This window comes from Cebus imitator, unplaced genomic scaffold, assembly GCF_001604975.1.
Source record: "Cebus imitator isolate Cc_AM_T3 unplaced genomic scaffold, Cebus_imitator-1.0 Scaffold59, whole genome shotgun sequence".
In the NCBI taxonomy this organism is placed as follows: domain Eukaryota; kingdom Metazoa; phylum Chordata; class Mammalia; order Primates; family Cebidae; genus Cebus; species Cebus imitator.
In genome coordinates, this window is record NW_016107374.1 from 6,896,910 (window position 1) to 6,911,017 (window position 14,108).

Here is a 14,108-nt window from a genome sequence, read left to right on the forward strand (position 1 = left end):
GACAACAGCCTCCTTAACCCTGAGCTCTCAGACATCAAAACACTCACACCCAAAAAAATAAGATAAAATATATACCTGTGCCGAAGCGATGGGGAAATGAACCCTTCCCACACTGCTGGTGAAGGGCAACTTGGCAAAACCTATGGAAAAGTCCTAAACTTTGGCATATCCTTTGATCCAGCAGTTCCATTTCTAGGAGCTGAAAATAAGAATCAGCCACAAGGACATCCACTGTGGCATTGCTACAATGATGGAAAAGTATGAACATAAGCACCTGACAATAGAATTTTGGTTAAAGAAATGATGGGGGCTGGGCACAGTGGCTCATGCCTGTAATCCCAGCATTTTGAGAGGCCAAAGCAGGCAGATCACTTGAGGTCAGGAGTTTGAGACCATCCTGGCCAACATGATAAACGCCCGTGCCTACTAAAAATATCAAATATATATATATATATATATATAAATTAGCTGGGCGCAGTGGCATGCACTTATAATTCCAGCACTTTAGGAGACCAAGGCAGGTGGATCACAAGGTCAGGAGTTGGATCACGAGGTCAGGAGTTCAAGAGCAGCCTGGCCAACACAGTGACACTCCATCCCTACTAAAAATACAAAAGTTATCTGGGCACAATGGCACACACCTGTAATCCCAGCTACTCAGGAGGCTGAGGCAGGAGAATTGCTTGAATCTGGGAGAGAGGGGTTGCTGCCGTGAGCGGAGATCACATCACTGCACTTCAGCCTGGATGTAGAGCCTTATTTTGAGACTCTATCTCAAAATAAAATAAAGTAAATAATGGTGGGGCATCCGTGTCATACTATGCAGCCATTACAAATAATACTTCATATAGATGTATAGAAAAAATAAGACCTAGTATTGAATAAACCAGTAGAGTATCACAAATAATAATCTATTGTATACTTCAAAATAGCTAGAAGAGAATAATCTGAATGTTCTCAGCATAAAGAAAAGAAAAGCGTTTAAGGTGGTGGATAGCCCAGTTACCCAGATTTCATTAATATACATTATATGAAAGCATGTAAATATCACATGCACCCTGAAAATATGTACATCTATTATGTATTAAACACTAATAATACTTTAATAATTTGAAAAATTGTTCATGGTCTATTAAGTGCACTTCATATCTCCAGCCATTCTCAGAGCTCCAAGTTCACACATCCAACTGTCTACTTGACAAATGTAACCTGTCAAACAGGACTTGACCGTCAAAGCCAATCTATTCCACCTCTAGTCTTCACATTTAAACAAGGGGACCCACATTCTCCCAGCGCTTAAGCCAAACACCTAGGAATAATCTTCGATTCTTGATTCTCTGTCACCTCCACATCAGATTCATCAGCACCTTCCATATACTTGACCTTCTGAATCCGGCCACCTGCCCCATCCACCCCACAGCAATCACACCAGTCAAAAGCACAGTCATTGAAGGCTTAGACTTCCACAATCACTCCCAACTTGTCTCCCTGCTCTCATTCCTACCTCCTACAGTCTGTTTACCCTGCAGCAATCAGATCATTTAAAAACATAACCCCTGGTTCAAAGGGCTTCTATCACAGAACAAAATCCAAGGCTGGGGATGACAGCTCACATCTGTCATCCCAGCACTTTGGGAGGCCAAGGCACGAGGATCACTTGAGCCCAGGAGTTGGAGACCAGCCTGAGCAACATAGGAAGACCCCATCTCTACAAAAAAAATTTTTAAAGTAGCCAGGCATGGTGACGTACAGTTGCAGGCCCAGCCACTCAGGAGGCTGAAGTGGGAGGAAGGATTGAGCCTGGGAGGTCGAGGCTTCAGTGAGCCATGACGGTGCCACTGCACTGCAGCCTGGGTGACTAAGTGAGACCCTGTCTCAAAAGAAAAAAAAAAAAATCTGAGTACCTTAGTGTCTCGGCAAAGCCCCGTATGACCAGCTTCTGTCTCCCACTGTGTCCCTCCTCATCCTCTCCCTGCCCACTCCCTGCACCCCAACCACAGTGGACTCCTTGGGGTTCCCGTAACATGCCAAGTATGTTCACACCCAAGAAGTTTGCACCTGCTGTTCCCTCTGCCTGGCACACTCTTCCCCCAAACATTTCATGGCTCACTTCCTCAAGTTAGTAAAACCTCCTCGAAGGAGGCTTTGTTGATCATCCCCTATCTTCTTCTTCCTCTCCCATGTTCTTTTTGTTTTGGTTGATTTTCATAGCTGTGGTATATTGTGACATTAGAGTATTCATTAGCCCCCCAGTAAACCACACCTCCTGGAATCCATGACTCTGGGCTTATCCAGGTAACATGCTCTGCCCAACAGGACATTAGCAAAAGTTGCAGAAGCAGAGGCTTGGGAAGGGCTTGTGCACTGGGGCCTGTCCTCTGGGAACACCATTGCTGCCACTGTGTAAGAGACCTGGGCTATCCTGCCAGACCGTCACGCAGCAGAGAAGTGAGGCACTGTAGCCAACTACCAGCCATGTGAGCAGGGCCATCTTGGACCCTCCAGCCACAGTGGAGCCATCAGATGAACACAACTACAAGTGAGCCAGGCAAGATCTGCAGAACTGGCCAGCTGAGTCCATACCTAACTGTAGGCACCTGAGCAAATAAATGATAGCAAAACAAAGCTACTAAGTTTTGACGTGGCTTGTTCTACAGTAATACATCACTGACACGGCAGCTTATCATTAGCTGTGGCAGAGACTACCAGCTATTCAGCAAACACAATTTTTTTTTTCTTTTTAAGACAGGGTTTGGCTCTGTCACCCAGGCTGGAGTGCAGTGGTGCAATCGTGGCTCGCTGCAGCCTCCACCTTCTAGGCTCTAATCATCCTCCCACCTCAACCTCCCGAGTAGCTGGGACTACAGGCACGTGCCACCACACCTGACTAATTTTTGTATTTTGGTAGAGATGGGGATTCACCACGTTGCCCAGGCTGGTCTCCAAATCCTGGGTTCAAGCAATCCTCCCACCTTGGCCTCCCAAAGTGCTAGGATGATAGGCGTGACCTACCACATCCTGCCTATTCTCTTTTCTTCCCGAACCCACAGCAAAACTTCATTCTCCATCTTCTTTGCAGTATTGTGAGTAAATGCTAGCTAAGGGAATGCAAGCAGAACTGACGAGGGCAGCTTTGGGAAATAAGGCTTTGTCTTCTGTGCACTTTCTCCCCCTTCTAGATGCACCAATGATAACACTGCAGAGGGGAAGGGGTCTGCAGCCTGAGACAATGGCCCACCACCTGCCAACCAAGAACACCCTCCTTGGACCATCTAGTGAACAAGAAAAAGACTTCTACTATACCAAAGCCGTTACACATTTAGGGGTCTATTTCTTATAGTCTGTCCTAATTAACACACTAACCTTGCAGCTTCTCCAACCAAGATGGGAGTCTATTTCCCCATCCACTAGACCCAGGCTGGCCACGGGACCTATATTATCTCACAACTGCAATGGAAGTAACATTATGTGATTTCCAAATACCAAGACTTGCTGTCTAGGAATCCTGGAGACCGGTAAGAAACCCAGGCTATCACACTAAGAAGCCGCACAGAGAGAAAGTCTCAGCTTTCCTATCCTCCTTCCATTCCACCAGCTGAAAGTAGCCACGTGAGTGGAGCTCAGGCAAGACCAGCGAACCCTCCAGCCAAGCCCAACCTACATAATCAGGAAAATAACTAATTGTTGTCTTAAGCCCAAAGTTTTCTAAACAAAATTAAGTTTAAAGACAGTTCATGACATAGCAAGAGAAAATTGAGATGGAATATATGGAGAGCAAAGAAATGATAGGGGCGGGGCATGATGGCTCACGCCTGTAATCCCAGCACTTTGGGAGGCCAAGGCAAGAGGGTGGCTTGAAGCCAGGAGTTGAAGACCAGCCTGGGCAACAAAGCAAGACACTGTCTCTTTAAAAAAATTTTAAGGCCAGGCATGGTGCCTCATGCCTGTAGTCCCAGCACTTTGGGAGGCCAATGGGGGCAGATCGCTTGCGGTTGAGGGTCCAAGACCAACCTGGCCAACATGGAGAAACCCATCTCTACTAAAAATACAAAAAATTAGCCAGGCGTAGTGGTGCATGCCTGTAATTCCAGCTACTTGAGAGGCTGAGATAGGAGAATCCCTGAACCCAGGAGGCAGAGATTGTGGTGAGCCGATATCACGTCATTGCACTCCAGCCTGGGCAACAAGAGTGAAACTCAGCCGGGCGCGGTGGCTCAAGCCTGTAATCCCAGCACTTTGGGAGGCCGAGGCGGGTGGATCACGAGGTCAAGAGATCGAGACCATCCTGGTCAACATGGTGAAACCCCGTCTCTACTAAAAATACAAAAAATTAGCTGGGCATGGTGGCACGTGCCTGTAATGTAATCCCAGCTACTCAGGAGGCTGAGGCAGGAGAATTGCCTGAGCCCAGGAGGCAGAGGTTGCGGTGAGCCGAGATCGCGCCATTGCACTCCAGCCTGGGTAACAAGAGTGAAACTCCATCTCGGGAAAAAAAAAAAGAGTGAAACTCTATCTCAAAAAAAAATTAAATTAGCTTGGCACAGTGACATGTGCCTGTAGTCTCAGCTACCCAGGAGGCTGAGATAGGAGGATCTCTTGGGCCCAGAAGTTCAAGCCTGCAGTGAGCTATGATTGCACCACTGTATTCCAACCTGAGTGACAGAGCAAGACTCTGTCTTAAAAAAAAAAAAAAAAAAAAAAAAAATTATAGTTACATAGCCACAATACCCTTGCTATAAAAGGAGATTCCATACTTGTCCAACTCCAACTCCTAATATTTTTTCCCCTTGCAATTTAACTAGAACAGAGTCCAGCTCAGAACCACCTCCACTTGCCCAGTGCTTTCCCGTCCACGTGTCACTTGCTCACCTTAGGATGGTCTCTGTCTTTCAGAGTTTTTCCCACCCATCCATCCCAGAGCCTAGGGATTAGCAAGCTACAGCTCATGGGCCCAATCTGACCCATCACCTGGGTGTTTTGGTTTTTGAGACGGAGTCTCCCTCTATTGCCCAGGCTGGAGTACACTGGCACCATCTTGGCTCACTGCAACCTCTGCCTCCCCAGTTCAAGTGATTCTTCTGCCTCAGCCTCCTGAGTAGTTGGGATTACAGCCACCCGCTGCCATGCCCCCACAAATTTGTGTATTTTTAGTAGAGACGGGGTTTCGCCATGTTGGCCAGGCTGGTCTCAAACTCCTGACCTCAAGTGATCCATCCACCTCAGCCTTCCAAAGTGCTGGGATTACAGGCGTGAGCCACCATGCCTGGCCACCATCACCTGTTTTGTAAGGCCCAGAAACTACAGTTTGTACAATTGTAAACATAAAATAAAAAATATATATATATTCATGGCATGCAAAAAGTATATCAGATTCAAGTTTCAGGGTCCTAATAAACTAATAAAAAATAAACTAATACAACTAATAAAGTTGTATTAGTAAGCTGCCCCGCCAGGCCGGGCGCGATGGCTCACACCTATAATCCCGCACTTTGGGAGGTTGAGGTGGGCAGATCACTGGAGGTCAGGAGTTTGAGATCAAGCCTGGCCAACATGGCTGGTCTGAAACCCTGTCTCTACTAAAACTATAAAAATTAACGAGGTGTGATGGCACAGGCCTGTAATTCTAGCTATTCAGGAGGCTGAGGCAGGAGAATCCCTTGAACCTGGGAGGCAGAGGTTACAATGAGCCAAGATCATACCACTGCACTCCAGCCTGGGCAACAGAGAGAGACCCTGTCACAAAAGAAAAAGAAAACCACCCCACCCATTCATGTATGTACTACCCATGGCTGCCGCATGCTACAGCAGAGTCGAGGAGCTGTGATGGAAATTGCAGGGCCCACAAAGCCTAAACTCTTTACTATCTGGCCCTTTCTTTTTTTTTTTTTTGAGACGGAGTTTCGCTCTTGTTACCCAGGCTGGATTGCAATGGCGCGATCTCGGCTCATCACAACCTCCGCCTCCTGGGTTCAGGCAATTCTCGTGCCTCAGCCTCCTGAGTAGCTGGGATTACAGGCACGTGCCACCACACCCAGCTAATTTTTTGTATTTTTAGTAGAGATGGGGTTTCACCATGTTGACCAGGATGGTCTCGATCTCTTGACCTCGTGATCCACCCGCCTCGGCCTCCCAAAGTGCTGGGATTACAGGCATGAGCCACCGTGCCCGGCCCTATCTGGCCCTTTCTAGAAAAAGTTTGCCAGCCCCTGCCAAAGGCTGCCATCCAAGGCAGGCAAATCACTTGAGCCTAAGAGTTCAAGAGCACCTGGGACAACATAGCAGAACCCTGTCTCTATTTTAAAAATACAAAAAATCAGCCAAGTGTGGTGGTCCACGCCTGTAGTCCCAGCTATTCAAGAGGCTGAGGCGGGAGGATCACTTGAGCCTTGGAGGTCAAGGCTGCAGTGAGCCATGATTGTGCCACTGCACTTCAGCCTGAGTTACAGAGAGAGACCCTGCCTCAAAAAACAAAACAAATAGCCGGGCGCGGTGGCGCGTGCCTGTAGTCCCAGCTACTCGGGAGGCTGAGGTGGGAGGATCGCTTGAGCCCAGGAGTTCTGGGCTGCAGTGCGCTATGCCGATCGGGTGTCCGCACTAAGTTCAGCATCAATATGGTGACCTCCCGGGAGCAGGGGACCACCAGGTTGCCTAAGGAGGGGTGAACCGGCCCAGGTCGGAAACGGAGCAGGTCAAAACTCCCGTGCTGATCAGTAGTGGGATCGCGCCTGTGAATAGCCACTGCACTCCAGCCTGGGCAACATAGCGAGACCCTGTCTCTAAAAAAAAAATAAATAAATAAAAATAAAAATAAAATAAAAAAAAACAAATAAACATGTAAATACTTTTTTATTGTATTCATTCCAAAACCTTTGAAGATTTCTATCTCCTTCCTCAAAGGGATGAAACTTGGTTGGTCTGACTCTCTAATCTTTAGTTGGATCCCAGAAGTCAGTGGCCTAAATTCACTTCCTGTGACAGGCTACCAGGTACTCTCCATTCTGGACAAAATGGTCTCTAAGCTGCCCCAAGAAGGCGTTCTAATACGTTCATCTGGTTTGCTGTTGTCTAGCAAGCTCCTCCCCTTTGCTGCAATCCAAACCCTCCTCATCCTTCACTCCACTCCAAATCCTCATTTCCCCAGTGAAGGTTTCCCTGCGTGGCCAAATGTTTTCCCAGGTGTATTCTATAGAAAAATCCCAAGAGAAATCCTCGGCCCGGGTGTGGTGGCTCACACCTGTAATTCTAACACTATGGGACCCCAAGGCTGGCAGGTCAGGAGTTCAAGACCAAACATGGCAAAAGCCTGGCTCTACTAAAAATACAAAAATTAGCTGAGTGTGGTGGCTGATGCCTATAATCCCAGCTATTTGGGAGGCTGAGGCAAGAGAATCACTGGAACCCAGGAAGCGGAGGCTGCAGTGAAACAAGATTGCACCACTGCACTCCAACCTGGGCGACAGAGCAACACTCCGTTCTATCCTCTCTTGAAGGGCTAATACACATAGGTAGCATATTAAAGGCTCTGAGAAGTCCTGCAGTAAAGATGCCTGTTTCCCTGTGCTTAACACAACCCTTCCCAAACTTCTTAACCATAGAATTTGTTTTGTCCACAGAACACTTATTGACTACCAGCATTAAGTACAGTGCCTGGATATCAGCATTTGTTGAAAGACTGAAAAACGCTAACATCCCACAGAATTGGGGTTCTACAGAACATACTTTGGAGATGCCACTCAAGTTCCTCCTTCTCTCTGATCTGAACTGCTCCCTTCCACGTCATCTAGCCAACACCATGTAATGCCAATCGTGATCATCAGCACAGCTGACACTCATTCAGCACCTGCAGCCACTCTGTTCAAGATAGTGCTAGACCCTTGAAAACATCAGTTCTTTCAATCCTTATAACATCCTCTGAAGAAGGTAATGTTACTTAATTATTGCTGTTTTGCCAAAAACTTAAAACTATAAATCAGAAAACTTAAACCACTAGCCCAAGCTAAAGTAAAGAGAAAAGCTAGAATTCACAGCTATATCAGTCTGACTCCAAGTTCATGAACTTTCTTTTCCACCAAAATATCTTCTGATAATATCCCATGGCTGCCACCGCTGGCTGCCCACTTACTTAATATTGATTTGTGCCTTCTTCCACACTGGCAGAGCCCTGATTTTGCATGGAGTGGCAACATGTCATTCCAGGCAATGGATCCTGATCCATCTAAGCCGACCGTGGTGCTGTTCTCTCTTCCCCACCTCCCAGGCTCCCTTGCAGCTAGGACTCAGTTCGGGCCAAGAAGATATAGGCAAATATTATCTGCAAGGTGGGGAGGAAGAGATGTCCTGGGGAACCCTTTATTCCTTCACAATCACCAAGTCCTCCTCTTTTCTACCTTGAACCCAGATGTAATCACTGAAGCTGCAGGAACCATCTTGCAAGCACAAGATAAAAGCCATGAGAATTCCCAAAGACAACCGTCCTGGTATTATTGACCTGCTGAGCCAACTGAAGCTGTATACCTCCAGAATTCTTGTTACATGAAAAGAAACCATTATTTGCTTTACCATTATGATTGGGTTTTCCATTTTATGCAGCTGAACGCATTCCTAATGGGCCCACACGCTGTCCCCCGTATTATTTACCACTTGGACTTTGCCATTATTTCACATACACATTATTATATCATGAAATGTGTTTCTTGAAGGCCAAGTCCACCTTGCATATTTTTGTTTCTACAGCATATGCTAGTAAATGCTGTTTATTATCCCTGTTTTCAGGGATAGTCTATTTGATTTATTAATTGCATTAGTGTTAGCAAGCAGTGAGCTATTTCACCGTTAAATAGCTGAAATATCACATCTTTCTCCTAATGGATTAGCATCTCAAAGTGTCCATTTGAAAACACATATCAGAAATACCTGGACTGATTATTAAATGCAGATTTCTTGGCCCTCTCACTAATCCCAGCTAAATTAGAATCTCTGGAATTAGAAGCTGTGAATCTGCATTTTAACAAGCACCCTCATATGGTTCTGATATACAAAATTAGAAAACTCCATGGACCCAAATGTTGGGGTTGGCTCGAGTTGGTGGGACCCTGAGTTACCAGCCCCTCTGCAACCTTCCCTGGCCCTACAAATCTGGGAAATAGAAATTGGAATAATTGCTCAAGATTATTCCCTGGGCAAGATGGATGAAAGTGGTTGGCATGCTCTGTAGCATACTAGGACGAGGGAACTGAAAACAGATGCATTTGCTACAACTGCAACTCCCCCACAGCCATGCTACCAACGCCTCCATCCCCCCAGTTTAAAAGGAAAACCACTATGCAGAAAGAAGGCAATGCCCACTGCGGCACATCCCCATCCAGGAAGCTATCAGAGGATGGAGTATGTTTGAAACAAGAAAAAGAGAAACTTCAGAGAAACTTACACAGGAATGCACAAACTAGCATTTGGGACTCCTGACTCAGAGGAACAGAAGGGAGTTCAGGTAACTTTTGTGGGATTATTTATTGACTGCATGCAGGTCTGAAGAATCTGCTCTTGGCCCTGTTCAGGCAGAGACAGAAGGCTGGATCAGAACATGCCACACTTTTTCTTCCAGCAGCAGAGCTCCAGCCTTACCTGCTCTCCCAAGCTCCAGGAAAGGCAATACCTGTGCCTCCCAATGCAATTCCCACTCTCCCGATACACCTTGACATTGATCTTATTTCGTCCCTGAGGATCATATTTCCAGATGACAGGTGCACACAGACATGTTTCCTAGGGTAGCAAACAGCATTTTCTCCCTCTCTCTCTCTCTCTCCCCCTCTCTCTCTCTCTCTCTCTCTCACTCTCTCTCTCTCTCTCCCCCCCCTCCTTTCAAAGGGATGACCTCCTGCATGTTGACATCCAGGCAAATTTAAAATCACAGAAGAAAAAGAAAGACCCAAAAGTGAATCAAAGAAAAGCATCCATCCAGGCTAGAACAGGGGCAGGAGGGCTGCAAGATTCACTAGAGAGATTCACGAGTTCAGGGCTTGGAAACTCACGTGCCAGAAGCAAGACGAACGTGTCAGCACTACTGATACCCACTCCACCACAGGGGGAACCCCGTTTCTCCCAGCCCCACTGCCCCCACCCTCGGCACGTGCCAGCTAATGGGAGTTCCCAAATTTAATCAACCCATGTGTACAGCTGGGTCGGTTTGAGACAAGGAAGTGAGTTGAACCCTTCAAACATTTTGAACAATGAGGATGTCCAATGATATCGTGGACACCAGGCATCTGGCATTTCCTGAGGCTCTTTAAACCTTCCTCCTTTGACCAAATGGCCTTCAGAAAAAAATAATTTCTGCCATCTTCTTTCTGAGTAACTTTGCATCCATCCCTCATCCCATCCCACTCCCCCAAAAAACTGTTTCAAACTCCCCCTCAAGTTCTGCCGGAGAGAATGTTACAAGAAGCCGAAGTCTTTCCTCTTTCCTCGCAGTCCCACTGAGACTCAGGAGTATTCTCCCACACCACCTATGTATGCTGATTGAGGCATATTTTTTTTTCCTTTTATACGTTTTAGGCCTGCAAGAGCTCACTGCATCAAAACGATTTGACTGGAAATGGGTAGCTCCACGGGGATTTTTTTTTTTTTCATGCATCTTGCCTCCTGACATGTATATCACCGAGTTAGGAAAAAAAAAAAAAAAAAAACTAAGGAGCAAAAGGAGGGCGGGGAAGAAGGCCGAGAGAAGAGGTCTACACTGACAGCGGCTCCATTCTGCGAGCAAAAACCACCTTCTGACCACCTGCAGAATGCGCAAGGTCACGTGGGTTCTCTGCAGCTCCTTAATGTATTACCCCGCACACAAGCCCCCGTGGCATATAAACAAATCCACAAGCGGAAAAAAGAGAGAACTCCCTCCTCAGCGAGGAAGCGAATGGTAACAGTCACAGCCGCAACAATAATAATAAATAAAGAATAACAATTACTACTACTACTACACCACCCAGCCAAGCGCAGACAACAGCAGCACAGGAAAAGAAAATCCAATGCAGGCTTTGCAAGGGGAGAAATCACAGAAAAGCAAACCGTGCTCACCTTGCTTGCCCACACCACCATCCCCAGCCCCCAATAAACAGAATCTGAGGGAAAGGGGACCGTGGGGAGAAAGGAGGGGGACAGAAGGATTGCTTCTCCCTCCCCCCCGCCCCCCGTAGGCAACACCTACCTCCAGGGTCCGGATTTCTTTTTGTGTGAGGTCGTTGGAGGTAGCACATTTGGTCCTAAGCCCTTCCAGGTTGGAGATGCTCAAGTCTATCATGTTTTGGACCAGTTCGCACTGCTGTAAGGCTTTTTGCAAACTCAGAGGCTGCTGCTCCTCGCTTTTCGTCATGTTTTCCTCATCCATCGCTTGCTCTGCAACCCCCTTCCCCTCCTCCTCCTCCCAGAGAGAAAAAAGGGGGGGGAGTAGAGGTAGCCTACCCCTCCGCCTTTCCAACCACTGCGACTCCTCAACAATGTCTCATGAAGAAATCCAACATCTCACACAGGGTTGAGGGGGTGGGAGTGGGAGGAGGGGACAAGAGCCAAAATTTATTATTTTATTTTGGGGTATCAAGCGGACTCCATTAGAATGTCTCCTCTCTCTCTGAGTCTCTGGTCCCTGAAAAGGACAGATGCTGTTTCTCAGAAGCAAACCAGGTGATGTGATGCTGTCTGTACACTTAGGGAGGAGGAGGAGGAGGAGAAGGAGGAGGAAGAGGAGGAGGAAAAAGAGGAGGAGAAGGAGAGGAGGAGGAAGAGGAGGAGGAGGAGGAGAAGGAAAATAGCGCTCACTCTTTACACACCGGCTCCTTGAAGGACAAAATTATATATTTTTGGCTGGCTGGCTTTTATGTCAAAAAAAATCTGGTTTGCCCCCCTCCCAGTTGCAGGGACACGGCATGGTCCACGGTTGGGAGTGCTTTAGCGCGTTCTCAAGGTGCTGTCTGCATTGCTCCCGTGGCTGCGGCGGCTACTGCGGCTGGCTGCTGTCTCCTCCCCGCGCTGCTGCTGCTGCCGCCGCCGGGCTCCGGGAGTGACGGTTGCTGCAATCGCTCCTGCCTCGCTCCACACCGACATCTTGCCTGTCAATCAAAGGGCGGGGGGGAGCGAGGGAGCGCCGGAGAGGGATGGAGAGCGAGCGAGGGACCTGCAGGGGAGCGGGTTGGTGGAGAGGCGCCGTGCGCGCAGCCGCCCCAGCCGGGCCCCGGCCCCTGCGCGCCAGGGACCCGCCGGAGGAGGCGGAGGAGGAGCGCGCAAGCTCGCGCACCTGGCCGGGGACAGGGCCGGGGGGCGGGATTTCTAGGGGCTGCGGAGCTCGCGTGGCAAAGTGAAATTACTACCGGGAGTGCGTGCGAGCGAGCAAGCGAGCGATCGGCGGGCGGGGGCGCGGGGACAGCGCGCGCCTCGGGCCCAGCCTGCTCCCGGGGGCGGTGGAGGAGGCAGGGAGTGTGCCCGAGCGTGGAGGCTGGGTGAGGGGGCGGGGAGAGGGATTTGGGGCGGGGAGCGGGTGGGGGCCACTACTCCAGCACCGCTCTCGCGAGACCGGGCCGGGGAGCAGCTCAGCAGGTGCGCTCCAGTGGGAGCAGGTGTGCACCCAACTTTAAAACCCTCAGTGCGCGCTGGAGAGGCGTCGGCGTGAACCTGGGCAGGTCCTCTCTGCCTTTGGCTCGGGTGTGTGCGTGCCTTTTTTTCGTTTGTCCTTTCTTGTTACTGGGGAAAAAATAAAACGAACCTGATGATCTTCCGTGAATTGCAGGAAGCTGCCTCTGCCCCGCCCTGATGGCTTTGCGTTTGGAGGGGGAAAGGGCCTTTGCCTAATTCTGGGTATTCCCATGTCCTACAAGGGTGTGCGTGGCCTGACCCCAGCATATCTAACTGACGTTATATCAGCAAACGATAGCTCCATAGTTAAGATTGGTTTTTACCTTTTGAAATGGTTGGAAGCCTGGCGCGGTGGCTCACACCTGTAATCCCAGCACTTTGGGAGGCGGAGTCAGGAGGATCACTTGAGACCAGGAGTTTGGGACCAGCCTGGGCAACAAAGCAAGACCCTGTCTCTGCTAAAAATTCAAAAATTAAAAATGTAAATTAAATGGTTGGAAAATATCAAAAGAAGAATATTTTGTGACACGTGAAAATTACATGAAATTCACATCTCTATATCCACAAGTAAAGTTTTGTTGGAATACCACCACCCATCTGTTTATTTCTGGTTACTTTTGCCTTGTAAAGCGGAGCTGAGTAGCTGCAGCTGAGAGCAGTAGCTCACACAACACCTGAAAGACTTACTGTCTGGCACTTTACAGAAAAGTTTGCTGACTCTTGATTAAATCTTTGTACTCTGTGTCCACTGTACCCAGAGCACGCTTCACCTTAATCCTTTCCTGGTAGGTTTCTTCTTGTCACTGCTAACTCAAATATCACCTCAGAGAGGCCTCATCTCCCTAACCATTTTATCTAATAGTATTCCCAACACACATTGCCCAACAGATGTATTTAGAATAATTAGCAAAAGGCACCTTTCTCCAGGTGAACAGAGTCCTTTGCTGAGGACTGAGTAAGGGGTGATACTCAGAACACATGGTATAATATGTCACCCTTAAATGAAGCCACTTGAGAAGCAGAGAGAACAGGAGTCAGTGGTGGCCAAGTTGAATAACAAACTGTTTTTTAAGTTCTGGGGTACATATGCGAGATGCGCAGATTTGTTACATAGGTAAATGTGTACCGTGGTGGTTTGCTGCGCCTATCAACCCATCACCTAGATATTAAGCCCAGCATGCTTTAGCTATTCTTCCTGATGCTTTCCCTTTACACGCTTTTTTTTTAAAAGACTGTAAGCTGGCTCGGCGTGGTGGTTCACACCTGTAATCCTAGCACTTTGGGAGGCTGAAGTGGGTGAATCACCTGAGCTCAGGAGTTCGAGACTGCCTGGCCAACATAGTGAAATCCCGTCTCTACTAAAAATACAAAAAATTAGCCAGGTTTGGTGGCAGGCACCTGTAATCCCAGCTACTACCAGGCACAAGAATCACTTGAACCCAGAAGGTGGAGGCTGCAGTGAGCTGAGATTGTGCCATTGCACTCCAGCC

The 14,108-nt window shown here is 48.1% G+C and overlaps 1 protein-coding gene across 3 annotated transcripts in view; it reads right to left on the reverse strand.

The window, feature by feature from the left end:
- Window positions 1–12,366, reverse strand: part of KSR2 (kinase suppressor of ras 2) — a 523,481-nt gene extending 511,115 nt beyond the window's left edge. For all 3 annotated transcript variants that reach the window (XM_037738919.1, XM_017529548.2, XM_017529549.2), the window contains exon 1: window positions 11,201–12,366. In XM_037738919.1, coding sequence (XP_037594847.1) covers window positions 11,201–11,380 — 180 coding nt within the window. In that variant the 5' untranslated portion in view covers window positions 11,381–12,366. The remainder of the gene's footprint in view (window positions 1–11,200) is intronic.
- Between the last annotated feature and the right edge of the window lie 1,742 nt (window positions 12,367–14,108).